This window comes from Puma concolor, chromosome B3 (genome assembly GCF_028749965.1).
Source record: "Puma concolor isolate L17-30 chromosome B3, mPumCon1.1.hap2, whole genome shotgun sequence".
Classification (NCBI taxonomy): domain Eukaryota; kingdom Metazoa; phylum Chordata; class Mammalia; order Carnivora; family Felidae; genus Puma; species Puma concolor.
In genome coordinates, this window is record NC_141672.1 from 76,683,733 (window position 1) to 76,710,223 (window position 26,491).

Genomic DNA, 26,491 nt, shown 5'->3' on the forward strand with positions numbered 1-26,491 from the left:
TTTAGACTTTAGTAAAACCTCTTATATTAAGGATATAGAGTTCTGCCTTTTACACTCAAACTGTGAGGAGGATCATGGACTACAGAAATAATATTTGTAGAGAGAAATAAATAAGAAACTCCTACACGATGGTATTTTCCCCACAGCCCAATGTGCCTGTTCTGTTGAGAACTTTTCTCAAAGTAATATATATAATAGGTGTGACAGCAATATTCCTGTTTAAGAGGTAACTTCTAATGCAATTTTTTATCCCTTTTAAAATGGATTCTCCTAGGCTCAAAGCTGAGTGTGCTCCCATCATTTTAATAATTGTTTAGGCAAGTCCTATGACAATTACACCAACAAGTTTCCTCAAACAATCCTCCCCCCACCCCCCCACCAGCCCTCCCTATGTTCTGCTTGTTCATATACCCTTCACCCTTTGCTGTTATCACTGCTATGTGTGCTTGTACTTGAAAGTAAAAAGCAATTCCAGATTACAGCAAACTCAATGGCCTTGCTCCATAGTATGGCCCCGGCTGAAGAGACAGGAAAGGGGAGAAGCACGAATGACATCATGGGTTGAGATCAGGCACTACCAGAAGCCCAGCTTGTGTTTTAAAAAGAGGCTCTTAGACATGTTCCCAGCAGGTAAGTCTTCACTGGCTTGGAGAACAGGGAGGACTATTTGACAAATACCACTGTGTTTGAATTTCTGGAGGCTACCCAGGCCAAGAAGACATCCCTAAGAGAGAAAAAGAGACACATAAACTCAGAATTACAGCCTAGATATATATATATATATATATATATATATATATATATATATATATATATATGTATATATGTATGTATGTATATGTATATTTAAAGATACAGTCATTTTGAACTCTGTCATAAATAACTTCCTGGATAATTTCCTATAGCATTAAGAAGAGATGGTATCACCCAATAGGAATATAAGGGCAGTGGGCCTAAAAGATAGGTTCAGGCAATCCTAATTTACTGAACAGGATTTGACTCAGGAAATGCCAATGCTTTGTTTCATGGGTATAGGTAAATCCCAGGAAAACTAGGGAGACGGGCATAATCTTTAGAACCTCTCCCCTGCTCCCACTCCTGCCACACTTAGCGCTTTATTATGGTACTTACCACTTACCATTCCTCCTCAAATTCTAATTCCCTGAGAGGTCGGATTTGATCTAAGGAGATACTAAGCTAATATTCACAGTCACTAACAGCTTATTGTGGCGTCATTTTTAAAAGGGCATATGTAACTAAATGTTAAAGAACATCTGTAACAATGTGATATAAGCAAAAAGCGAAAACTGTTAATTATATCATCTTTGTCTACATGGCAAATGTAAGTAAGCTCCTTAAGGCAGGGGAACTTTTCCAGTAGCCTCTACAATCAGACATCTGTATAGCAGTCTAGTCTACTTAAGATCAGGTGATCCTGATCCCATGCTCGGGGTTACCATGTCTAACACAGTTAACTTAGTCATATCCGAATTCTACAAAGGGGAACTATAAGCTCACCTGCAATGCTTCACCACACATTCATTGCTGCAGTACTCATTGTCCCAGTCCTTACTCGCAACAGGAGGATTCTCACAACCGGACCTCACACAGCGAGGCTGGGGTGAGAGTGTCACAGGAGACCCACTCACCAATTCAACATCCATTTGAGAAGGAGACTCCACCTGTGAAAGGAAGAGAGCACCAAAAATGAATTAGATTACTACTTACCTAACCAGCTAATCAAATGCATTCTGGAACCCAGTGGAGCAGCAGGTATTACAGTCCTTCACATATGGAGGCAGAATTCTAATAGAGGAGTTCCTGGTCTCCCTTTCTTTATGCAGCTTTAGAACTTTGTCAAGCAGACTGACATGAAGATTCTTGATGGAATGCTGGCCACATGCTAGTACTCTTTAATTTCATCTGTCACTGACTTTGTTCCACACTTGAATAATATTCCTTTGAAAATGTCAAAAGTACAATGTGCATAGTGTCTGGGTTACCTCAACTAAGATTGGGAGGACCAAGAGAAGACAAAATGTGGTGCCATTAGAAAAAGGGAGATTCACAGTTTCTGCTGATGGGGGGGGGGGGATTTTTCTTTAAAATGATTGCTTCCTTAATTGTGGAGCTAGAGTCTCAAAACAGACTCACATTTTATTTAAAATGACTACTGGTGATGTACAAGTTAAAACTAGGGTAAGTGGCACCTGTCTGTGTCTCTTTGGAAAGACTCCATGATATGAACCAATTTTTTTCTAGCTATATCCCCTGTCCATCCTCCCACTTAAAACATCAAGCTAAGCAGGCGAGAGGCAAGAGATATGGAAGAACTTTTATCTCCAAAGTTTAGGATCCTTGGATAGACACCCGCTAACTCTAGGCTTAGGCTGTGTTCCCTCTAGTAGAATGGCAGTATGACTTCAACTTAGTTAAGGAGTGGTCTGGGACAGCAGACCCTCCTAAATATTTCTCACAAGAACACTACAGATTGTCGTGGGTAGGACAAGTCACAGTCGCAGGGAACTGCTACAGGATGTCTGTACTCCTGGTTGCCAGGCATTAAATGCTAGTAGCAACCTCCACCTTTATTGGATCAACTGAAATAATTAAACTTTTACACTGGTCTAGAGAAAGACTTAAAAACAGAGGCTCACCTCGGGAACTACATCCGTGATCATCTCACAGATTGTCTCAGGGGAGGTTTCCTCCACTGTATGGGCCTCAGGGCTGTTGTTCATAGGCCGCTCAGGACTGCTTTCCACAGCTGGTGGGACTAAGGTAGTCTGCATTTTCAAAGTGGGTGGAGGCACAATCTTGATCTGCAGAGGAGGTGGCTGCTGCTGTAAATTGATTCGAACTTTCTGAGGTGGAGGCTGTTGCATGGCCTGAAGTGGGGGAGGCTGTTGCAGAATGGTCACTTGCTGCTGAGTGGGGGGCTGAGGCATCTGTTGCAACGGAGGGGGTTGTAGTCGGGGTGGAGGCAGTTGCATAGAAGCTGCAGCTGCTGCTGCTGCCTGCAACACTGACCGAGTGACAATCTGGGCTTGTTGACTGGGCTGGATAGTGGCTGTACTGGTCTGGCCTAGTTGGATCCCCCGGGAGGTCACCACTGTGGCTGGGATAACAGTAACCATCCCTCCTTGAGACATAGTAATAGAAGAGGGCAACATCTGTTTGGTAATAATCAACTTGGTGATATTGGGCTGACCCCCAGCCCCAGAAGATGCCTGATTTGCTACATAGGAGGAAAGAGTGGAGTTAACAACAATGGAAGGGGATAGGGCAGGGGGCTCTGTTGAGGCTGGTGCTGGAGATGCTGGGTCAACAGTAGCCATAGGAGGTGGAGAAGGAGTCTGTGATGGTGGTACTGGATCCAATTCTACTGTTTCCACAGTGGCCTAAAAAAACCCCCCCCAGAAAAGAAAAAAAAAAAAGTCATTTGGAGATTTACTTTGTTCCCTAGAACATATTCACTCTAATCATCTCCCACGAAAAGACACATCACAGATTGATAAGAAAGAAAGAGAAAGAAAGAAAAAGAAGAGGAAAAAAAAAGAAGAAAGAAAGAAAAAGAAAAAAGAGCAACTGTGGGGAGTAAGAGTAAATAAGGGGGAGAAACTCAGATTTTGGCAAGGTTTATAATGGAAACAACAGGGAACCTGTTCTATACTTTTGAGCTTTTAATACTGCATAGTAGTAACAAGTCACACAGGTTTTTGGTGGTATTTACTTCTTATAACTGCTAATAAATAGCTCCAAAAATCATTTTATTGGTTTAAATAACCCTCTTACCTGACACTCTTGATTGTCTTTATATGCAGCCAGAGCCTTCAGATACTCTTTCTTGGCAGCTTCAGTTTTCCTTTTATATACCTACAGGAAAAGAGAGACTGTTTAAAAACTCCCCATACTCCTAGAAAAGACCTATAATTCTGTATTATTTATCAATAAGTGACAACTCATTTAAATATTTACAACTCTTTTTAGTGAATACACTTCTGGAAGCTAGTAATCAAAACAACCTCCATGGCAAACTTTCTAGTGACCATGCACCTGAAGGTCAGCCAATCAGCAAATCTTTCCAGAGCAACTATACTTCTAAAGCAACACCAAACCATGCCCAGTTTTATAATAAAAAAAAAAAACCTGATCCAAAAATTATGTAAGATCAGGAGTATGCTTAGCCTAACAAGTACATTCTCCCTTAAGGAAAGTGGCAAATTATTTGCAATCATGGCCACAAGAATTCCTCCCATCTTGCATACTTCTTCCATCAAGGGCTGAAACCTACTTTCCCCTCCTTTGAATCTGGGATAGCCCTATGAATTGCTTTGACCATGAAAATGTGGCCTAAGTGAGGGAGACAGACTTTGCTCCTAAGTCAGCCATACTATAAACGAGCCAGCCTAGCCTTTTGAAGGATGAGAGGCTATGTGAATCAGGTTGTCTAAGCTAACAGGTAGCACCAAATTGTCAGATACAGGAGCAAGGTCACCTTGGCCAGCCACACTAGCTGTCATTTGGCTACAATCACAAGAATGAGCCCAGGCAAGAACATCAGGAAAACCATCTAACCAATTTACAGAATCACAACAAATATTAAACTGCCACTATTTAAAGCTATTAAATTTGTGGTTTGTTGAGCAGCAATAGATAACTGTTATAAGTTATAATACATTTTAGCTTTTTGTTTCAATTAAGTAGCAGACTCACTTTGACATAAGACCTGGGGAATGTAGGGTAATGATAATTATAGCCATCTTCAATTTTAATTGTATCTTATGCAGTATAATTTTCATTTATTTTTAAAATCCATATCAAATTTAGATAGATTAACTATAGTTTTCAAGTTTATACTAAACCAATGTGAAAAATGTAAACTAAACCCTAAATTCAAACTTAGGGTAGTAGATTTTAGAGCTGCAGGTTACCGAGGAAAGGCCTAATTTGACAGAAAAAAAAAAAGGGCTTTAGTAAAATTAGATTTTGTGTTTTTACAAAAATTATTAATTTTTAGATGGGTATTTTGGATTCAGTGGATGGCTGCAACTTCTAAGACAAAGTACGATCTATGAATGCTATAAACAAAGAGCTGATATGAAATAAGAGCATTTAAAAAAGTTTAGAAAGGGGAGCCTGGGTGGCTCAGTTGGTAAAGTGTCTGACTTCAGCTCTCAGCTCGAGTCATGATCTCACAGTTCGTGAGTTCAAGCCCCATGTCGGGCTTTGTGCTGACAGCTCAGAGCCTGGACCCTGCTTCTGATTCTGTATCTTCCTCTCTCTCTGCTCCTCCTCTGCTCATGCTGTCCCTCTCAAAAATAAACACACATTAAAAAATTTTAAAGAAAAAAAGTTTAGAAAAAACTTCTAAAGCATTCACTATCCACTATCCTCCATGTTTTGCTCACCTGTTTTTGTTCCTCTCCAAGACTGTCCCACATGGAGGCCACAATTTTTGAAACCTCCCCAAAAGTGGCATTGGGATTCTGTCCCTTGATGGCAGCCTGTGTGTCACGAAAGAATAAAGCATATGCTGAAACTGGTTTCTGGGGTTCATTAGGATCTTTCTTTTTTCTCTTCTTTGGGGCCTTCTGCTTTTTCCCTGCTTCCACCACAACTGTCTTCTGGCTGGGAATTTGCTGTAGGGAAAAAAAAAGAGAGAATTACAAGGGGGAAGAAGGAAGGATCATGTCTGGAGAACTGTAAGAAAAGGACTTTTATACGGGGGAACTAACTAGGCACATGGATGTAATTTTCAGAAATGCTAAAAAGAGGCAATAGGATTAAGACATTAGTAAAGTATGTGAGGACCAATTAGAATGGGGATTGGGAAAAGCATTATAAACTGTAGATTGAGAGGCAGGACCCCATACCCAGAAAAGAGCAGAGGAGATGGCAGGGCAGGAGCAAATAATACTGAGTAGGCTCTGTATGCCAAGAGTTTTATCCCAGAATATCATGGCAGATTTGATTTTGGCAGGGAATGCCTCACCCTCCGGAAATCCTCAACACCATCCTCATGAAGTGAACTAGTAGGTGAAGGGGTGGTTGAAAGACGATCCTCAGGTGACTGGGCAGGTGGCAGGATGGTGCCACCCCCTAAGCTCAAACCAAGTTGAGAACTCAGTTCTGACTGATCAATGGTGGTCAACTGGCTATGCCCCATCAAGCCAGATGTCATGTCTGTCATTGGTACATCAATTGTAACAGGTGGGTTGGCACTATACTGAGTTCCTATAGAATGGTCCAAGTCCTGAGAGAAGCAGAAGGACTAATTAAACACTAAATATAAAAAAACACCACTCTTTCCCCCCACTGAATTCAGGACAGTTTATACTCTTGCTTACCCAAACTGTATCATCGTTTAAACACTAAACAAATAATTTGTCTACATATAATAAAGTACAGAAATTATTAAAGTCACTTCTTTGTATTCAAAAGCCTGTTCCAAAATAAAAACTAATCAGAGAAGTCTTAATTTTGGATAATTTAAAGAACAAATAAATTATTCAGTAATCTGGAGGTGGTGATGACACATAGGGTAAAGAAAAACTTCCTCCCTGTACTCTCCTACAATAGTGGCTTTTAAAGTTGCAATACACAGGCAATCAAGAGTAAATAAGGCCAATGTTCGAGATGTATGGCATCAAATATAGTGTGAAGATGTGCTACTGATGAAATGTGCTGGAAGCCCAATACACTGATTTTTAACACATACTAATCCACAATTAATACATTTGGTTCAGACTGTTTTGGAATAAATCTCTCAACATGCTAGCTACCACACTCACATTTTAATCCTGGGCTATGAAGGTAACAATAGAAGAAAAAAAAAACCTTTTCCCCCCCAAAGCCACAATCCTTTTCATATTAGGGTGAACACAGGACGTTTTATAATTTAAAACTAGTTTTCAAGTAAAATTGATTCAAATGATAAATTCCGTTCAAGGGAAATTAAGTCTTTGTTGGTGAGCCTTTAACCACAGAATGAGAACCAAGTAATACCCAAGTGTAGTAGGGAAGAGAGAGTCACTTTTAACTCCCTTAACATCATGCCCATGAGCCTGGGTAAGCTTGATAATGTCTTGCCCCTTACCATGGTCAAGCCCCCACTCAGGAGCCCCCCGCCCTGCTCCATCAAGCCATGGGTCATGCCCACAGGCATGTCCAATGTCTGGACCCCATATTGGGCTGAAAAGCTGCCATCCTGAGAGGAGGAAGGGTCTGCCAGGTCATCAAAGTGGCCAACCACATCTGAGACAGCCAGTGAGGGATCAGAATCCAAGGAGATAGGTGGGATTTCAAATTCCTCATCTCCCAAGCTTGGTGTATGGAATGTCTGTAGGGGGAAAAAGGGAAAAAAAATTAGTGGGAAGAGGAGGAACTGCATACTGCTAAGTGAAGAACATGGCTGGGTACTGAAGTTTCTCAGTGTACCTCTTTTCAGCCTGGATCCTATTTTTTTATCAGTTTCTTTGGACCTATTTAATTTTGCAAATAAACCTCTCTTCCTCATACCTTTGGTCATATGACATACAAGGCTGCCAGTATAAATCAGAGTTTTCAGTTTTTTAATCTGTTTTTATCAATTGTCCTATCATGCTTACAGTTCTAATGAGTGACTCTCTTGGCACCACTAGTCCAAGGACCCAGTCTTTATAAATTGTTTTGCCTGTGACGCCTAAAACTCTCAAAAGATTCTAATAGACAGCAGTTGTTTTGCAATTATACACCTGAACTATTAGACCACAGAAATTCAATGTCAACCAGTTATACTTTTGACTGTTGTTTTAGGTTCCTTTGAAGCAAATCCTAAAAGGTACTGTCATGGGAATGATATGCTCTTCTAAAATATCTACACTTAAGAGTTCCATCTTAGAGATCATGATGTTAACAACCAGTTAAGATTCCCATTTGTACAACATTTTTAGAAAACCCAACAATGCCAAGATAAAGCTAATACTCAGGAGAAAAACCTTCACAAGAGCTACAGCCAAAAGGCAAATTGGTTCTCTAATAGATTCTTAATCTGGCTCTGACAGCCTTTCTGTAAGAGAGGAAGAAAAAGAGTACTCTAGCTGGCTATAAAACTCAATCCCTTCCTCTGAATTCAACTATAGTAATATACTCTTTTTATACTGAATGGATCCACCATTCAGGGAGCTGACAGGCTAATGTCTGAATGAAAATATATTAAATGCCATGGTTCCTTTTAGACATTAAAAAACTAAATTAGTGACATTTGCAGCAAGAGCATTATAATTGCAAGAGACTTTGGTGTCAGAGAAGGTCTAGGTTCAAGTTCCAGCTTTGCCACTTACTATATGATTTTGAAGGGGTTTTCCTCATCTATAAAATCAGAGTTGTAATGGCAATCTCCTTATATTGTTATTATGAGAATTAATGGGATTTAGTAACAAAACTTTTATCACATTGCCTTATAATTGCTTAATAACTATTAACCATTGCTATTAACAATATTAATATCCTAATTATTATTAACTTGAGACCTACTAATCAGTTATCATAGATAAATGGAATTTTAGAAACTTTAAATTCTATCAGCCCACACATGGCATAGTAAATCTCAACTGAGTCTGATCAAATTCAATAGGTACCCACATTTTTTTCATGATTAAACAATGAATTCTTTAAGAGTTCCTCAAGGTTTTTATAGACCCACAAAGGGTCTCAGTAATATCACTATTTATTTTTTTAAGGTTTATTTAAGTAATCTCTACACACATGTGGGGCTTGAACTCCCAACCCGGAGATCAAGAGTTGCTTGCTCCTCTGACTGAGCCAGCCAGGTGCTACACCATTTTGATTTCAATGAAGACGTTGTTAGAAAAAGTATTTCCAGCGAGTAGAAACTAGGGGGAAAAAAGTATGTCTGTGAAATGCCTAATCTTTCTGAATCTCACTGGTAAACGGAAAACAGTTTCCTAAAAGACAAAAATATGTATATAGCTACATTTCTACATTTTCATTCTCTAAGATCCTTACTATTTTACTTAACATGGTAAAAATTTGGTAGTTGTCTAGGCTATAACATGAGAGTGGCACAAGGAACATAGGAGCCGGCAGTTCTTAAGGAAAAACTTAAAATCTAAAACTAAACATTTTTCAGTAAACAGCTTACAATTCTTCTTACTGCGTGAAAGTTCTTAACTTACTCTTTCTGAAATTTTAGTTTACGTAGGTTCATGTGACATTTTTCAGGAAGAGAGTACAAAGATTTCTACCAAATTTTCATGTGAACAAAGTTATGGGGATCGGAAAAAGGATCCACAGAAACATATACTAAATTAATAGTTGTATAATGGTAGTTTTCAGTTTTTTTATAAGATACAGATTGCTTTAGCAAAGCAAAAGATGCCTATCTTTTTCTGCTTACCAGAACAAATAAAAAGGCAACTCTGCCAAGATGTGAAAATGATACTATTTGTTAAAAAGAACTAAAAAGAATAAAAATTCATATCCCAAACAAGAGACCAGTGTTCTGCAAAGGACTACCCTTCATAAACCATCTGGACTGCTCTCATGGATAACACTAAAAAACCAGACATGCAGAGATTCCACTGTATTAAATTAACAAGGCATTCTTTCTATGCACCACCCCCTGGAATGTGGAAACAGCTTTTCTATTCAGTATCCATAGCTTTAATGTTTTTTTTTTTGGGGGGGGGGGGGGAGGGGGGGCTTTGTTTTGCTTATGTGTTTGTTTCTTCCCTAAATAAGATAAGTAAAATAATAGCAATGATCAAGAATACAGAGAGGTAAACCACATGCTAGAATAATCACAAGAGATTCACTTTAAATCTCTTTTACTACCACAAATGACCTTTAACATTATGGGGAAAAAACCAATAATGGATATCTAGTTATTTTATTTTAGTGGGTCTACTACATAACTCATATATAAAACAAAGATACAACTGTAGCAAATATTAAAATAAAAACAAATAATTTCAACACAAAAGGAGAAAACAGGAACATGATGTAGCTACCCTCTCATTCAGCTTTCTCCCTCTGTGTTAAATTTGTGGGTCTTTTTGAGGTAAGAATCAGTTTGGGAATTATAGTTTATAAACAAGGATCCTCAGCTATTTAGAGGACCAAAAAATAAAAACATGATCTGTCTCTTTTCATATTTCCCCATGCCAAGACACACAACCCACTATTTCTTTAAGTAGTTTGTGTAGATTATTCATTTTAAAGAAACTTATTTTTTTAAATTTTTTTTTTCAACGTTATTTATTTTTGGGACAGAGAGAGACAGAGCATGAACGGGGGAGGGGCAGAGAGAGAGCGAGACACAGAATCGGAAACAGGCTCCAGGCTCTGAGCCATCAGCCCAGAGCCTGACGCGGGGCTCGAACTCACGGACCGCGAGATCGTGACCTGGCTGAAGTCGGACGCTTAACCGACTGCGCCACCCAGGCGCCCCTTAAAGAAACTTATTTTAATCCAACACCTATTTACTCATAGATACACTGGCACTATGTATCATTAAAATAATTAATTGTTCTAAAAAGTGCTATAGTAGCGAAAATCTTAACTATTCAGCCTGAAATAATTAAGTGATTCTAATATTATAAGTACTCTTCCTAATTAAAAATAGGTATCTTTATATTATTTTTCTCTAAGTGCTCAAAGCCTAGTATCATTATGTAAGAGCCAACCTGAATGAGGGAAACAGACAGATCAAACTCTCTTCAGATAGTATAACTTTCCTGTCTCAAGCAATATTGTAACAAATGCTAAGCCTTCCTCTCTGGATACTTACTCTTTAGAAATTTTTACTATTAATTCTTATTTTATTGAGGTATAATTTGCATTAAATACACAAATTTAAAGTATATAGCTCAAAGAATTTTTACACATGTAGACATCCAATTAACTACCACCCAGATAAAAATACAGAACATCTCTACCTAAAAGATTTTTTTATGCTCCTTCTGAGTCAATATTCTCTCCTTTCCACAACAGGTACTGTTATTCTGATTTCTATAAACATAGCGTGACACTGTCTATTCTTTATTCATTAAAAAACAAACTTATATAGTGTCTATTCTTTTATGTCAGGCTTTTTACTCAACAATATATTTTTCATATCACCCAAGGTTCATTTATTCGTAGGTGATGACCTTTTCTATTGCTGTGTAGTATTCCTTTTTACAAATGTATCCATTTATAGACATTTGGGTTGTTTCCAGTGCTTAGCTATTATGACTAAAGTTGCTGTAAACATACATGTTTTTGGTTAATATATGCACTCATTTCTCTCATGTATACCTCAAGGAGTAGAACTAAACTGGGTCACAGGGTAGGTATATGTTTATCTTTAGTAGATACTGCTAGTTTTCCAAAGCGATTGAACCAATTTATACTTACATCAGTAATGATTAAGAGTTATCTACATACTTGCAAAGTCTTGTAATTGTCAGTCTTCTTAATTTTAACCATTCTAGTGGGTGTAGTCATACTCATGATAATTTTAACTGGCATTTCCCTGGTGAGTGATGACGATGACACTCCTTCATATGCCTAATGGCAATTTGGATACCCTCTTTTGTGAAGTGTGTGTTCAGTCTTTTACCCATTTTTAGGTTGGATTCTTCCTTTTACTCTACATAAGCATTTGATATATTCTGAAAATGATGTGTATTAAAATATGTGTATTAAAATATCTTCTCCCATTCTGTGGTGTGTCTAGTTCATGTCTGAATGATGTCTTGATGAAAAGAAGTTCCTAGTTTCAATGAGGTCCAATTTTCCAGGTTTTTTTATGGTTAGTATTTTTGTGGGCATCTATCTTTTTCTGGCAAGCAAACCATAAATATCACTTTTTCCAAAAAACAATTTAAGTATCACCTAAGTTATATTTGGGGTAGTTCAAAAAAAATTTAAAAGGGGAAGGGAAGGTGAATAAGTAATGAGAACAACTGTTAGCAATGACAGAGACCTAAGCTAAAGGAAGATACTGAAATTTAATTATGAGCTTCTTGGCAAAATAGTTTTGTTTTCTTAGTTCTTAAAGTCATAGAAACCAAGGATACACTCAAACCTGGGAAGTTTCTGGAGGCCAGTGTGAAATTTACCACACTCTAAATTTAAATCTGATTCAGAAGAAATTGGCAATGATGCACTTTCATGAGGATGAGGCCAATGTGAGGTTTACAACACTCCAAATAATGAAATTAAACCACGGAGGTATCATTCAGAAGAAACTGGCAATGAGACTGGAAAGCACCAAGGAGATTTCAGTTTTTTAATTTTTTCTAAATTTGTCGCTCATTTGATTCACTTTCCCCTCCTTAAGAGAATAATAAGCAATAATAGCAATAAAGAAATTAAACTAGCAACTATGCCTTGTCAATCTAGTTCTCGTCCATGAAAATATTAAAGTTTACTACAGGATAAGCATATTCAACAGCAATCGAAAAAACTGATGGAAGTGATTCACTTCACTTTTGGGGAAAAAAAATATTAAAATCCTCAAAAAACATTCTGGAAAGCTCAAGACTGCAGTTTTTCAAAGACTGGAAAATTTGTTTTTGTCTGTTCCAAATCTTTCTCTTTCACCCTGCCTAAACAAGTGATAGGAACTTATGACAGTATTTTAAGCAAAACTTTTTCACAAATACTAAAAAGCACTTCACCATAACCATTATTTCTACATCACAACATCATAAACTATTATTACAGCCATTCGGCAGCTAGGAAATTTGTGACAAAGGAGTAGTAACCTGCCCGAACTCTGAGTCACTGGCAAACAAACACATGTTGTACTCAACCCCCTTCATGTTTTCTGGCAATTATTTCCTTTCATCTTGTCACTAGTAAAACAAACTTGTAGGTAAACATAACTACTTTAAAAAAAAAAATCCCTGAGCAGGAAATTTAAGCGAAATAAACACCCTACAACAGATAGTTTCAATAATGAACATATGTGCACCAGTTAAGTAAACTCCCTCACCCCGATTTATCTTATATATTTTCCTCCCGCTGCGATCCCCCAAGATTATTTCTCCCCAATGAAAGGAAACAATTCTACCCTGTCTTCCAATCCAAAATCACTCTGAGATGGGTTAACTCTTTCCAAAGTCCTGCTTTTCTGATGACAGCAGCTTCCCGGGCCTTCCCCTTAGTCTTCATAGGCTCTAGAAGCAGCTGCCAGTGTTCTCTGAACACCAATCGCTGTCCCTGGTTCCCAGCCCCCGGGCACCCGCGTCCGCGCACTCCTCCCCGCCGCCCTACCCCACCGCTGCCTCAGGCCCTCCCCCCACAGCGTCGGCAGCTCGTGCTCACCTCGGCCCCTGACAGGAAGGGGTGCGAGGGCCCTGTGATCGTCAGGTAATTGTCATTTCCTCCGGGAAACTGGAAACCAAAAGAAAGCCGCGGGGATAAGTTAGGGGGAGTAAGGAGTTAGCTTGGAGCGACGGATTCTGTCCCCGACATTCTGACAACACTCCCCAAACCCCGCTCTCTTCTCCCCTCCCGCCAGCCGCCTCTCCACCCGGCTTCCCGCCTCTGCTTCAACCCCGTCGGCCGCGCTCTCTCGCCAGCCTTCTTAATGCTAGGTTCCTACCTCCATCTTCACACAACGTCTACCACCGTCTCAGTCCCCTCATCGCTCCCACCGCCCCCACCGGACTCGGACTGCCGTCACTTCCGCAAGGACGTGCGTCGCTCTCCGTTGATTGGAAGGAGCGCCGTGGGGCTATTGCGAGTCGGGCCGGGAAGGCGGAGCGGACGGAAAGGATAGCTACCGCCCCCTGGATCTTGGTGGGATAATGGCAAGTAGAAGTTTTAGAGGCGTCCCTGGAGGTGCTGTATGGTTATTACAGTCGCACGGACCGAGAGAGGATTTCAGGGGAGGGCAATAGAGACGTGATCTGGGCTAGAGGGGCCAGAAATCGGTAGATTGAGCGGCTAGAGAGGCCGGAGGTAAGTGGCTGTAGAAGTCGGGCGGACCCGGAATCCAGAGGAAACGGGACCATGACTTATGCTTATCTCTTCAAGTACATCATCATCGGGGACACAGGTGAGCTGCGGGCGACTGCCCTCACGGCTGGGGCGGGGATCCGAAGCTCACAAACCGGGGCGTGGGGCGGGGCTCATTTAGTGGGCTGGGCGATTAAGTGAAGTGCGGGCGGGGGCGGGGCGGCCGGGGGCGGGGCTCGGAGCTCCCCTTCCCCAGCCCCGGACTGCCTGACTCGAGATTGTTCTTGGGACGCGTGAGTCTTAGAACGTGCGTCTTCCTCTTTTAGGTGTGGGGAAGTCATGTCTCCTCCTGCAGTTTACGGACAAGCGGTTCCAGCCTGTCCACGACCTCACAATAGGTAAGTCCATCTACTTGTCCCAGAAGAGAGAACTGAAACCTGACTAGCTGAAGTGGAAAGTTAGCAGCCTTCAGTGTTCGAAGTAAAAAGTTACGTCTTCCTATTTTTAAGCTAGTCCAGAGTTACATTAAATTAAGAATGACTAGCCAAATGCTGATAAATGGGGAGTAGTGTAATGGGGAGTAAATAATTGAAAGGTGACTTAAGAGATGGGCATGAGGTATGGATTCATTGCTGTAGGATTCCCCCCACAAATATGTTTATGAAGAATTCCACGGAAACTTAACTACTTATTAAAAAACCGACCTTGATTTGTGATAAACTAGTGCTAACCTCACGTATGTTTTTCAAAGTAATCACCAACATACAGATTTTTGTGTGTTGGAGAGGAAGAAGTAAATTTGAAGAACCATCCCAGACTTAGAGTTAAAAGGTAGGTGAAACTAAAAACTTTTAAACAAAAGAGTGTGGTAGAGTTCCAGAATCACAGTGGTGATCATGGGAAGCATAAATGTCCGCTGCACATTTGTGTTAAGATAGGGCCCGCTGGAGCCTTCACAGCCCCTTTGGCATCATCTACATTAAACCTACCCCAGATGAGGAATATATATGAAACTAACCTTCTTGCCATGCAAATACAGTTTCTGAGTAAAATCCCTAACTCCCATTTTTATCATATTGCTACTTTTCAAATCCCACCTTATTGACATCTGAAGCTACTTCTGCTCCCAAATGCCCTGTTCAGAGCCAAATAACTCATGGAGTCAGAAAAGGATTTAGAGGATAACATCAACAGGAAAATATCTTTGTAAGTTAATATGAAGTGAACAGCCACACTGTAATAGGTGCTAATGATACAGTGCTTACCAGGCAAGCACTGGTTGTGCCTGCCCGTAAGTAGTTTATAGTCTTCTGATGTAGGAGGTGGGGCTGGGGACAGATACTGATAAGTAAATTCCTATGGCAAATGGGGAGGAGAATCTGCACTTTGATCTGGAAAGGCTGAAAATGGAATGAACAGAGTTAGCCAGGCAAAGGGCTTGTCAAGATGGAAAAGTGGTCAGAGCAAGAGGGAATATCATTTGCAAATGCTCAGGAATGACAGAGATCAGACTATCTTTGGAAAACTGAAAGGAATTAAATATGGCTGCAGCATGAAGTTTAAAGTGGACACTGGCAAAAAATAAAGCTAGAGAATATATTAAAGACCATGTTTTGAAACAGCTGAAGGTAATGACATTTTAAAATGGAGGAATGACGTGATCAGGTTTTTGCTAGAGTCATACATAGGCTCTGTTTCTTTCCGAATTCAGTCTTGTATACCAAGGTAAGGCAGTTGGATAGAAAATACGTGCAAAATACAAGGATCTCTGAGTGCATAACTGGGGGAAGTTGCATAAAAGTCAAGTTTTATTTTTTAATTCTTCGCCATTGAAATTCCATTCTATTGTACAGAAAGAAAAAAAATCTAGTGACTTTTTTCAGTAACTATCACTGTGCGTGATGAGACAGTCTAGAGTAGTAGGAAACATTTTTTACATTTTTTTTTTTTATGTTTATTTTTGGGAGATAGAGTGGGGGAGGGGCAGAGAGAGAGGGAGACACAGAATCTGAAGCAGGCTCCAGGCTCTGAGCTGACAGCATGGAGCCGGACACATGGCTTGAACACATGAAACGTGGGATCATGACCTGGGCTGAAGTTGGACGCTCAACCGACTGAGTCATGCAGGCGACCCTGTATCTTTCTTTTGATTGCAGCATCTTAGAGTTGACAGAGATACTCCAGATGGTACTGTGCATGGGGCCAGTGAATAGACACCTATCAGCCTTTTAGCAGATCCTAAATTAGTGCTCTTTCTTATCTGGAAATCAGAATTCTCTAGTAAAGTACTATATAAAAATAGAAAATAGGACAAATTGTCTGACTTACAATCAAGTATTTTCAGTGTGAACGACCTTCGATTTTAAGTTTTGTTCTGACATTACTTGAAAGAAGATGAATGCTGGGACAACTGGCTCAGTCAGTTAAGTGTCTGACTTCAGCTCAAGTCATGGTTTCATGGTTCGTGAGTTCGAGCCCTGTGTTGGGCTCTGTGCTGACAGCTCAGAGCCTAGAGCCTGCTTCGGATTCTGTGTGTTCCTCTCTCTGCCCCTCCCCCACTTACACTCTCTCAAAAATAAACATGGGGGGAGAAAAAAAAGGTGAATACCAGGTAAGCCAAAACCTTTATCCAGACTGTCGGTTTCCGTACTATGAGGAAAGCTATTTTCTGGTGAACTTTGGGAATTATTGGAGATCTGAAATGTATCACTCTTGAGAACCTATTTCTTAGGTGGGCTCTTTTCTCAAACAAAAAATTACAGAATTGCAAAAATACTGGAAATACTGGACTAGAGAGTGAGAAAATGTTAGGAAATATATATTTTTTTAATTTTAACATATTTGTTTTAAAAAGTCGGAAAATTAAACACTACTAATCAAATTTAAGTGTTCATATTACTAAAAATTTATTCACTGTTTCTACTTGACTTCTTAATTAGTGGTATCTCCACATCTGCTTTTTGGTTACATTCCTGAGGTCATTATCATCTGGAACACGGTTTTTAATTCTGAAAGGAAAATGGAAACTCAAGGAACACAAAATTAACTGTAGCAAATAGCGGTAATGGGTTTCGTGGTACTGAGGGCAGACAGAGGATGAGTCACCACACTGGGGAAGAACACGAACCTCTCAATGTGGGTGATGTTCATGAAAATCACATTCTTTCTTTTGCTCTTCACTGACAGGTGTGGAGTTTGGGGCCCGTATGGTCAACATTGATGGAAAACAAATCAAGCTGCAAATCTGGGATACGGTGAGAGAGAACAGGATAACTCAGTCCCTGACTAAGATCCAAACAACAGTAAAGGCTGATGCCCCGGGGCAGAGGACTAGAGAGGGGCTGATGGTGGAGTTGAGAGTAGGGAAAGAGTTTTCACTTTCATTTGTTATAGTTATGAATTCTGAATGCCTGTCTTTGTGTTTTTGTTTTAAATTGCCCAAGTAATGTATTTGTCCTAGTAAAATTAAAAGCTGTAGAGTAAAATGTGAATGTCCCCTTTACACACACAAACCTCTTCTTCCTTCCAATCCTGGTTTCTGCCTAACCAGAATAAACCAGTATGAATGCTTCAGTGCTTGTACTTTCAGACTTGTTCTGTGTGTTCAGATACATAAACATACACAAATCCGTGGTGGTGGTTTTGTTTTTGTTGTACATGCATAGAATCACGGCAAAGTAGACCTAGCTGTGGGAATTAGGTTTTTTGTTTTTTTATTTTTTGGAGAGTGGGGGGAGGGGCAGAGGGAGGGTGGCTCAGAGGGGCAGAGGCGCCTGGGTGGCTTAGTTGGCTACGTGTCCGACTTCAGCTCAGGTCATGATCTCACAGTTGGTGGATTTGAGCCCCGCATTGGGCTCTGACAGCTCAGAGCCTGGAGCCTGCTTCAGATTCTGTGTCTCCTTCTCTCTCTGCCCCTCACCTACTCTATACTCTGTCTCCATCTCAAAAATAAGTAAACATTGGAGCGCCTGGGTAGCTCAGTCGGTTGAGCATCTGACTTCTGCTCAGGTCGTGATCTCACAGCTCGTGAGTTTGAGCTCCATGTCGGGCTCTGTGCTGACAGCTTGGAGCCTGGAGCCTGCTTCAGATTCTGTGTCTCCCTCTCTCTCTGCCCCTAACCCACTCATATTCTGTCTATGTCTCTCAAAAATAAATAAACATCAAAAAAAAATTTTTAAAAACCCAAACATTAAGAAAAAAATTAATACATATAACACATACAAAGTATATGTTGATCAACAAGTTATATATCGGATGAGACTTCTGATCAACAGTAGGTTATTAGCAGTTAAGGTTTGGAGGAGTCAAAGTTGGAGGAATTTTAATTGCATGGGGGTTAGGCTTCCTAACTCCTGCATTGTTCCAGGGTCAACTGTCAGTTAACTTGCTGCTTAGGCTCTTTATGCAGAGTCCTTTTCTGGTAGTCTCCAAGGTTGTTACCACTTTTGGATGCACTGATTTATTAGGTGCTTTCAACTAGGATGATGTTCTCTCATACATTATTTGGTTGTATTTGCAAGTATTTTAATAACCTTTTGCCTTTCTGAACAGACTTACATCTCCCCTTAGTGGCTTGCACTAATTATAGGAACATGAATAACTTTACATCTCTATTAGTGGAAGAACTATCCACATAACTCTAAATCTTCCAAACTTGTTTTTTGGCTAGTTTGTCTCTAGTCTTTTCCTCCCAATTAAGCCTAAGAGATATTATTCTATGTTTTTTATTAAGGTTAGGTTCATATATTTCTTAAGCAGCTGTCACTTGTTCTCTGCTTTCTTTTATTGTTGTGACCCAGGGGTTTGTTGTCACTATTAACTGAAATGGGTATGTTGCAACTCTCCTTTTATTATCTCCTGGTTTTTATATTTCCCACAAAGATTTGACCTCCTAAAGAGGCCACAGGACAAATTCTGAGGAGGCCATAAAGAATGAAACCTATAGATGTCAAGATTGGTAGTCCTTTTAACTTAAACCTTTACCATTTCAAGAAATGGATGTTTTCATGCCAGGAGACCCAGTAGCTGACAGCAGTATGGTCACGGTTAAGAGAAGGTCAAAGTGTTGGCTTGCTGGCTTTTGTTTTTTTTTGCTTTTTTTTTTTTCCCTTACCTGGTATAACGTGAGACGTATTGGATCATAAAATAAGAAAGTTGAGAGCCACTGCTCTGTTGACAGGCTCCTCAAAGACCATATGGCTTGATGATGCAACTGGCCTTATTTCTGTTCCCTTTTAATAATTGTTTTGAGATTGAACTAATCTTTGTTGAATCATAAAAAGATACCAGGTTTCAGCATACTGGGGTTTTCTGTTTGAAATTTCTAAGAGATTCTTGCCTATAATGTGATGTGTTTCTTGTCTGCTACTCTGGGTAAGTCTGATCATTTCTCCCTTGTCAGCCCTGATCTTCTCATTGCTTACCCACCTTGTTTTCCCACTTTGTTGTCCTCATGCTCTCACTCCCAAAGCCATCCTACATGAAAATATTCAGGGATTACTATGAAGGGTATTTTTTAAAGAGATCAGGTTATCCAGAGTTTTTTGTTGTCACTGTTCTGGTAATTGGTAAGGATTTAGAGAGCCATAGGACTTTTTTTTTTTTTTTTTTTTTTTGGTAGGCTCTACGCTCAACTTGGAGCTTGAACTCATGACCCTGAGATCAAGAGTTATATGTTACACCAAATAAACCAGCCAGATGCACCTAGAAAACCATATTACTTTTTATCTTCTTTCATTCTGTACATAGAGTTGCCCAAATAACTCATGCTAACTGAAGAGAGACATTGTACTGTAGTTAGTATAAAATACTCGTCAATCCTGAATTCACTTGTATTTTACTTTAGAATGTATTTTGATTTTTAGGAAATGGGCCTATCTGACTTTGTAGGAATTGATACTTCAAACTACAGTTGACCCTTAAACAACATGGGGGTTAGGGGTATTAACCCCCATATAGTCGAAAATCTGTGTATAACTTTTGACCCCCCCCCAAAAAAAAACACTTAAGTACTAAAAACATTTGACCAGAGGCTTACCCATAACGTAAATAGTCAATTAAAACATGCTTTGTGTGTTAGATGTATTATATACTGTTCCTTTTAATAAAGTAAACTAGAGAAAAGAAAATGTTATTAAGAAAATTATAAGGGAGAAAAATGCATTTACAGTGCTGTGCTGGTAAAAAAAAAATTAATTCTTTGCTGTTCTTTGCCCCATCTTAATTCTTTGCTCTTTTAGATGTTTTTAATGGGGTTGGACAAAGAGAACCTCAAACCAATGCAGACAGCCCAAATTGAGCCACTCACTCTTTCTAGCTTATTGTCTCAACAAAGGTTCATAAACTGGACTGAGATGAAAAAGTAAAGGGATATGGTTTTAAACAGCATTTTCTGATGAGCCCCTGGAAGTATTTTTAGCTGCTAAAGTTAAATGCTGCCATGTGCTTCAATTATCACATAGGCCTGCCTCAAGCTTTCCCTTTTAGTTCCTAGAAGGCCACAGGGACGAAGGGGCCTTTCAACAATAGCGGAAGAGGAGAAAAAGTAAGGTAAAATCAAAATGGGAATCAGACAGTTTAAGACCTAAAACTATTAGGGACTAAATAAAACGTTAAGTGAGCTCTTGCAGAGAAAAAGTATGTTTTTTTTTTTTTTGTTTTTTTTTTTTAAAAAAAAATTTTTTTTTTCAACGTTTATTTATTTTTGGGACAGAGAGAGACAGAGCATGAACGGGGGAGGGGCAGAGAGAGAGGGAGACACAGAATCGGAAACAGGCTCCAGGCTCTGAGCCATCAGCCCAGAGCCCGACGCGGGGCTCGAACTCACGGACCGCGAGATCGTGACCTGGCTAAAGTCGGACGCTTAACCGACTGCGCCACCCAGGCGCCCCGAGAAAAAGTATGTTTTACATCTTAAAAGTATTGTTAATATTACCAACAAAACTCTTTAGAATTATTTTTGATTTGGGTGTTCTAACAGGCATACAACTCACTAAAACATTTGTATGATTCTTGTGAAAAGAGAGTCTCTTATTGTGGGAAATGTAACCTTAGAATTAACATACTGGAACTCTCTTCTCAGTTCAAACCCATGTGTTTAGATTGTATGATATAATGGCTAGGAGAGCAAAGTTTTATGCTAGGATGCCCTAACATCCTAAGTTTAAATATGGATTCAGTATTTATAGATTTTATAACTTTTGACCAGTTACCGTTCTGAGCCTGAATTTCCCCATTTGTATTATTATTAGCATTCCTTGTTATTGTTAGTATACTATGAGAAAGCCATTTTTTCCTCATCTCACATTTTAGTTTTCCCATCTTTAAAATATGAATAGTAGTCTTTCTTCCTAACCTTTATGTAGGGATATGAGGATAAATGATTTCAAGAATGTGAAAATTTTCTTTTTTAAGGATTTATTTATTTCAGTAATCTTTACACCCAGCATGGGGATTGAACTCACCACCCCAAGATCAAGAGTTGGATGCTCTACCGACTAAGCCAGCCCAAGAATGTGAAGACTTTTCTAATAGGACAGGTTAAATACCAGGATATTATTAATAATAAAATAGTTATTTAAGAGATGCTTTTGCTTTCTCTGAGGGGAAAAAAATACAACTATTCCATCAAGAAAGCAGAAGTACCCAGTATATGGGGGCATTAATAAATAGGTCAGTTATAAATATCTTGGCCCCTATTGGAAATGAGATTAGAGTGTGAATGTTGGGTTTTTTAAGGAAAACTGTCCTGGGCCCTAGGTTTCTTTCCCTGTTTCTGATTCTTATTTGCCCTGACAAGATCCCAGCAGGGGATGTCTTGGTAGTCCTGCCTTTAGTAGTGGAACACAAAATGTCAATTAGGATATGCCAAATTTAAGTGCTTTGTATCTGACCACTTTTCTACACTGACCCATTGGAATGAAACTTCCATTAGACAGGGTGTTGGCATTCTAAGATAAGTTTCTTTTTTACAGATAAAACTTTCTGCAAACAGAAAAGTTAATGTGGTGTGTTCAATGTCATGTTGCGATTAAAAATGCTCTTTGAGTTTCTAGTCCTGTTTCCAGTTGTTCTGTCCTATGGGACATTGGAAAATGTATGGGAATGTTTTTTGACGGTCATACTGACCATGGGGTGTTACTGGCATTGAGTGACTGGGAGCCAGGGAAGCTAAACATTCTTTTTTGATGGACAGTGTCACAGGAACAATTGACCCACCCCTAATGTCAACTGCGTTTTCATTGAAAAATGTTAATTTCCCACCTGGACATCCCCCTGGGAAGTCAGGTTTCCTTTCTCTACCTCTCTTAAGAGAAGTTGTTTTAAAAAAAAATTTTTTTTTAATGTTTATTTATTTTTCAGAGAGAGCACAAGTGGGGGAGGGGCAGAGAAAGAGAGAGAGGGAGAATCCAAAGAATGGATCCACAGAATCCAAAGCAGGCTCCAGGCTCTGAGCTGTCAGCACAGAGCCTGGTGCAGGGCTCGAATTCACAAACCATTAGATCATGACCTGCGATCATGACACTTAACCGACTGAGCCACCCAGGCGCCCTAAGAGAAGTTCTTTCTTAAAATTTAGTCCTTTGTGGTTGACTGGCATGGGATCAAGTAATTTCTCTGGAAATAACCTGATTTTGTTGGGATTTTTTTTGTTGCCGTGTTGGTGGGAAAGGCCGGGCAAGAATCCTTCCGTTCCATCACCCGTTCCTACTACAGGGGTGCAGCTGGAGCCCTGCTAGTGTATGATATCACACGGTGAGTCAGGTCAAGTGGGCGGGAGGGAGACTTTCCCTGATGGCCTCGAAATCTTTTTCTTCTCTATAGACTGATTCTGTTAAGAATGCTAAAGAGGAATGGCTTTTCTAGTATTTTTCTTTACACATGTATTTCCCTCTTTTGCCAAGCGTTTCGGAATTACTTTGGCATTTTGAAATGGGCCTGTGACTTTCTAAACTTTTCTGCTGTAGGCGTGAAACCTTCAACCACCTGACCTCCTGGTTAGAGGATGCCCGGCAACACTCCAGCTCCAACATGGTTATCATGCTGATTGGGAATAAAAGGTGAAATTTTATTTGTAGAAATAATGAGCAGAAGTCATATAAGTGCTCTGTGGATATTAAATCACTTGGTCCCTAAACTTTTTTGGTTTGTAGCACTCTTAGTAAAAAAAAAAAAAAATTATTGTAAAATGTACATAATGTAGAATTTACTGTTTTAACCATTTTTAAGTATACAGTTTTGTGGCATTAAGCATATTCACATTGTTTTGTAGCCATCACCACCATTTGAGTCCAGAACCTTTCATCTTCCCATCTGAAACCCTGTACGCGTTAAATGCTAACTGCATTCTCCATCTCACCAGGCCCTGGCAATCACCATTCTGCTTTCTGTCTCCGTGAATTTGACTACTCTAGGCATCTCATTTCTGTGGAATCATAATATTTGTCCTTTTGTGACTGGCATATTTCATTTACCATGATGACCTCAGGTTCATTCATAATGTAGCATGTGTCAGAATTTCCTTCCTTTTTTTTCCTCTTTTAATTTTATTTATCTTGAGAGAGGGAGAGAGTGGGGGAGAGGCAGAGAGAGAGGGGGAGAGAGAGAATCCCAGGCAGCTGTCTGCAACTGTCAGTGCAGGGCCCAACGTGGGGGGAACTCGTGAACTGTGAGATCATGACCTGAGCCGAAATTGGACGCTTAACCAACTGAGCCACCCAGGTGCCCCCCTCCTTATTAAGGATGAATGGTACTCTTTTGTATGTTACTCGCCCCATTTTGTTATTTAGGTGTTGGTAGACACTGGGGTTGCTTCTGTCTTGGCTATTGTGAATAATGCTGCCATCATGATCAGTATACACATACCTGTTTGGGTCCCTGCTTTCATTTCTTTGAATTACAGAAGTGGAATTGCTGGATCTTATCAAAATTATAGGTTTACTTTTTTGAGGCACTGCCATACTGTTTTTCCTACTTGCTGTACAATTTTATATTCCTACCAGCCACACCCTAGGGTTCCAATTTCTCCACAGCCTCAGCAACACTTTTTATTCTGAGTAAGTTTTCTGTGGCACCCATAGGCCAAAAGAAATGCCCAACGGTTTTGTTATTAAACACATCTAAGCAACATAAGTCTTTTTGTCATTATGACGTGGTGACTTTGAAAATGGAAAACATGAGGGGCGCCTGGGTGGCACAGTCGGTTAAGCGTCCGACTTCAGCCAGGTCACGATCTCGCGGTCCGTGAGTTTGAGCCCCGCGTCAGGCTCTGGGCTGATGACTCAGAGCCTGGAGCCTGTTTCCGATTCTGTGTCCCCCTCTCTCTCTGCCCCTCCCCCGTTCATGCTCTGTCTCTCTCTGTCCCAAAAATAAATAAACGTTGAAAAAAAAAATTAAAAAAAAAAAAAAAAGAAAATGGAAAACATGAAAGAAAAAATTTTAATTTCATCCTTAAATGTCCATAATTACTTACCAATGACTTGGGTGTGCCTGTCAGGACTGTACAACTTCTCAAAGTTGGAATCAAGATTGGTCATCGCCACTCTCATTTTCTGTTCCAAATTGATTTTGTACTTTTTATCACAGCAGCTGCCAAAAACTGAGGTTATACAAACACAGGCAAATGTTGAACGGGATCTATTGTGATGTGACAGCGACATTGCAAACTGTCTTAGGCTTGTAATTCATGTGGTGTTCTGATGGCAAGTGTTACCTGTTTCCCAAGAAAATTTATTTGCTTCTTTAAGTTGTTTATTTTTGAGAAAGAGAGAGAGCATGAGCAGGGGTGGGGCAGCGGGGAGAGAAGATCCAAAGCAGGCTCTGCACTGACAGCAGAGAGCCTGATGTGGGGCTCCAACTCACAAAACTTGAGATCAGGACCTGAGCCGAAGTCAGATGCTTACCAACCCAGGTGCCCCACCCTTGAAAATTCAAAGTATCCTGTGGCACCCTTATGAGTTCATAGTAATGCCTAGAGTGCAGCATTTGAGAACTGTGGCCACAGTCTAATTGTGCTAATTTATTGGAACTATGTTTTAGATGTCTATTCGCCAGACCCTGAGTGTATAAGGTGAGAAAAAAGAGTCATGCCAGTGGCCTTTTGGAGCTTATAGTCTAGTGGAGACATAAATATTAAATATAGAAGGATTTGTATCTAATTACAAATTGTGAGAAATGCAGTGAAGGAAGAAAAAGGTGCTATAGAAGAGAATGACAGGGTACCCATTTTTAATTAAGGGTGACAGTTAAGCCAGAATCTGAAGAACAGGTAAGAGTTCAGTGGGCAAAGTTTAAAAAAAGAAAAAGGTATCAGGGAGAACAAACTTAAAGCCTTGAACTGGGAAGAACCTTAGTAAGGTTATGGTATTGAAGGAAGTTAGGTATTGAAAGAAGTTAAGCGTCCAACTTCGGCTCAGGTCATGAGCTCATAGTTCGTGGTTTTGGGCCCCACATCGGGCTCTGTGCTGACAGTTCGGAGCCTGGAGCCTGTTTCAGACTCTGTGTCTCCCTCTTTCTCTGCCCCTCCCCACTCCCTTCTGTCTGTCTCTCTCTCAAAAATAAACATTAAAAATAAAAAAAAAAAGTATGGTTGGGGTGAATCAGGGGGAATGTTGCAAGGTGGGATTGGGAAGGTAGGCAGGAGCCCGGTCTCGTAGCTCTTTCAGGCCTTAGGAAGAAGTGTGGATTTTATTCTAAACACAGTAGGAAGCTTTTAAGAGTTGTCAGCAGAGATGTGGCTTGATTAGATTTTAAAAGCTCCCTCGAGGGGTTGAAGTGGGAGGTCAGTTTCAGTAGTCCAAATGAGAATGGTGGCGGGAACTCAGGTGGTGACACCAGGATGGTGTTAAGGTGCAGTTTGGAAGTTCCTCACTTTGGGAAGGATTGGGTATTTGGAGTGAAGAAGGAAAAGCTGTTAAAATAATGTCTTGTGGGGTGCCCAGGTAGCTCGGTCAGCTAAGTCTCTGACTCTTGATTTCGGCTCAGGTCATGATCTCATGGTTGGTGGGATCGAGCCCCTCATTCAGGCTCCTCGCTGATGGCGGGGAGCCTGCTTGGGATTCTCTCTCCCTCCCTCTCTGTCTCTCCATTTCTCTCTACCCCTCCCCTGCTCTTGTGGGCGCGTGCTCTATCTCAAAATAAATAAGCATTACAAAATAATAACATCTTGGTTTTAGCTTGTGCCCTGTATGGAGATGTGGAAGCCTGGGGCGGAAGCAGTTTGGGAAAAAAGAGGGAAAAGATCAAGTTCTATTTTGATTTATGTTTGAGGTGGCTTTTACACATCAGACTGGAAACGAAGAACTGACAAGTGGATAACAGGTCTGGAGCTTAGAGGGGTGTCTGGGCTAGAGGTGGACGTTTAGATGGATAGTTCTTCCCTGGTCTTCACACAGCTGGTGAATGATAAATACGCAGTTGGTAGATTTGTTGTTCTTCACTGGACTTACTCCTTGATTTCTTTTCATGGTTGGAAAACTGGAAACCTCCGAAATGCAAATTTCCAGTTAGAAAAATGACAGTCACACAATCCGTCCTTACC

The 26,491-nt window shown here is 40.2% G+C and overlaps 2 protein-coding genes across 4 annotated transcripts in view; one reads left to right on the plus strand and one right to left on the minus strand.

The window, feature by feature from the left end:
• On the minus strand, positions 1-13,708 carry TOX4 (TOX high mobility group box family member 4). Its single transcript, XM_086710201.1, has 9 exons — positions 13,598-13,708; positions 13,318-13,386; positions 7,100-7,342; positions 5,996-6,256; positions 5,412-5,642; positions 3,796-3,876; positions 2,658-3,401; positions 1,519-1,682; positions 1-724 (listed from the first exon to the last, which is right to left on the minus strand). The coding sequence occupies exons 1-9, from the start codon at positions 13,601-13,603 to the stop codon at positions 664-666; spliced, it is 1,860 nt and encodes a 619-aa protein (XP_086566327.1). The 5' UTR covers positions 13,604-13,708; the 3' UTR covers positions 1-663.
• Positions 13,678-26,491, plus strand: part of RAB2B (RAB2B, member RAS oncogene family) — a 16,716-nt gene continuing 3,902 nt past the window's right edge. The window contains exons 1-6 of one of the 3 annotated variants that reach the window (XM_086710204.1): positions 14,280-14,351; positions 14,705-14,784; positions 15,068-15,159; positions 17,140-17,207; positions 22,625-22,707; positions 22,920-23,012. In XM_086710204.1, coding sequence (XP_086566330.1) covers positions 17,160-17,207; positions 22,625-22,707; positions 22,920-23,012 — 224 coding nt within the window. In that variant the 5' untranslated portion in view covers positions 14,280-14,351; positions 14,705-14,784; positions 15,068-15,159; positions 17,140-17,159. Of the gene's footprint in view, positions 14,054-14,279; positions 14,352-14,704; positions 14,785-15,067; positions 15,160-17,139; positions 17,208-22,624; positions 22,708-22,919; positions 23,013-26,491 lie in introns of those variants that run through there. The other 2 variants (XM_025920054.2, XM_086710203.1) reach the window with 2 other exon arrangements.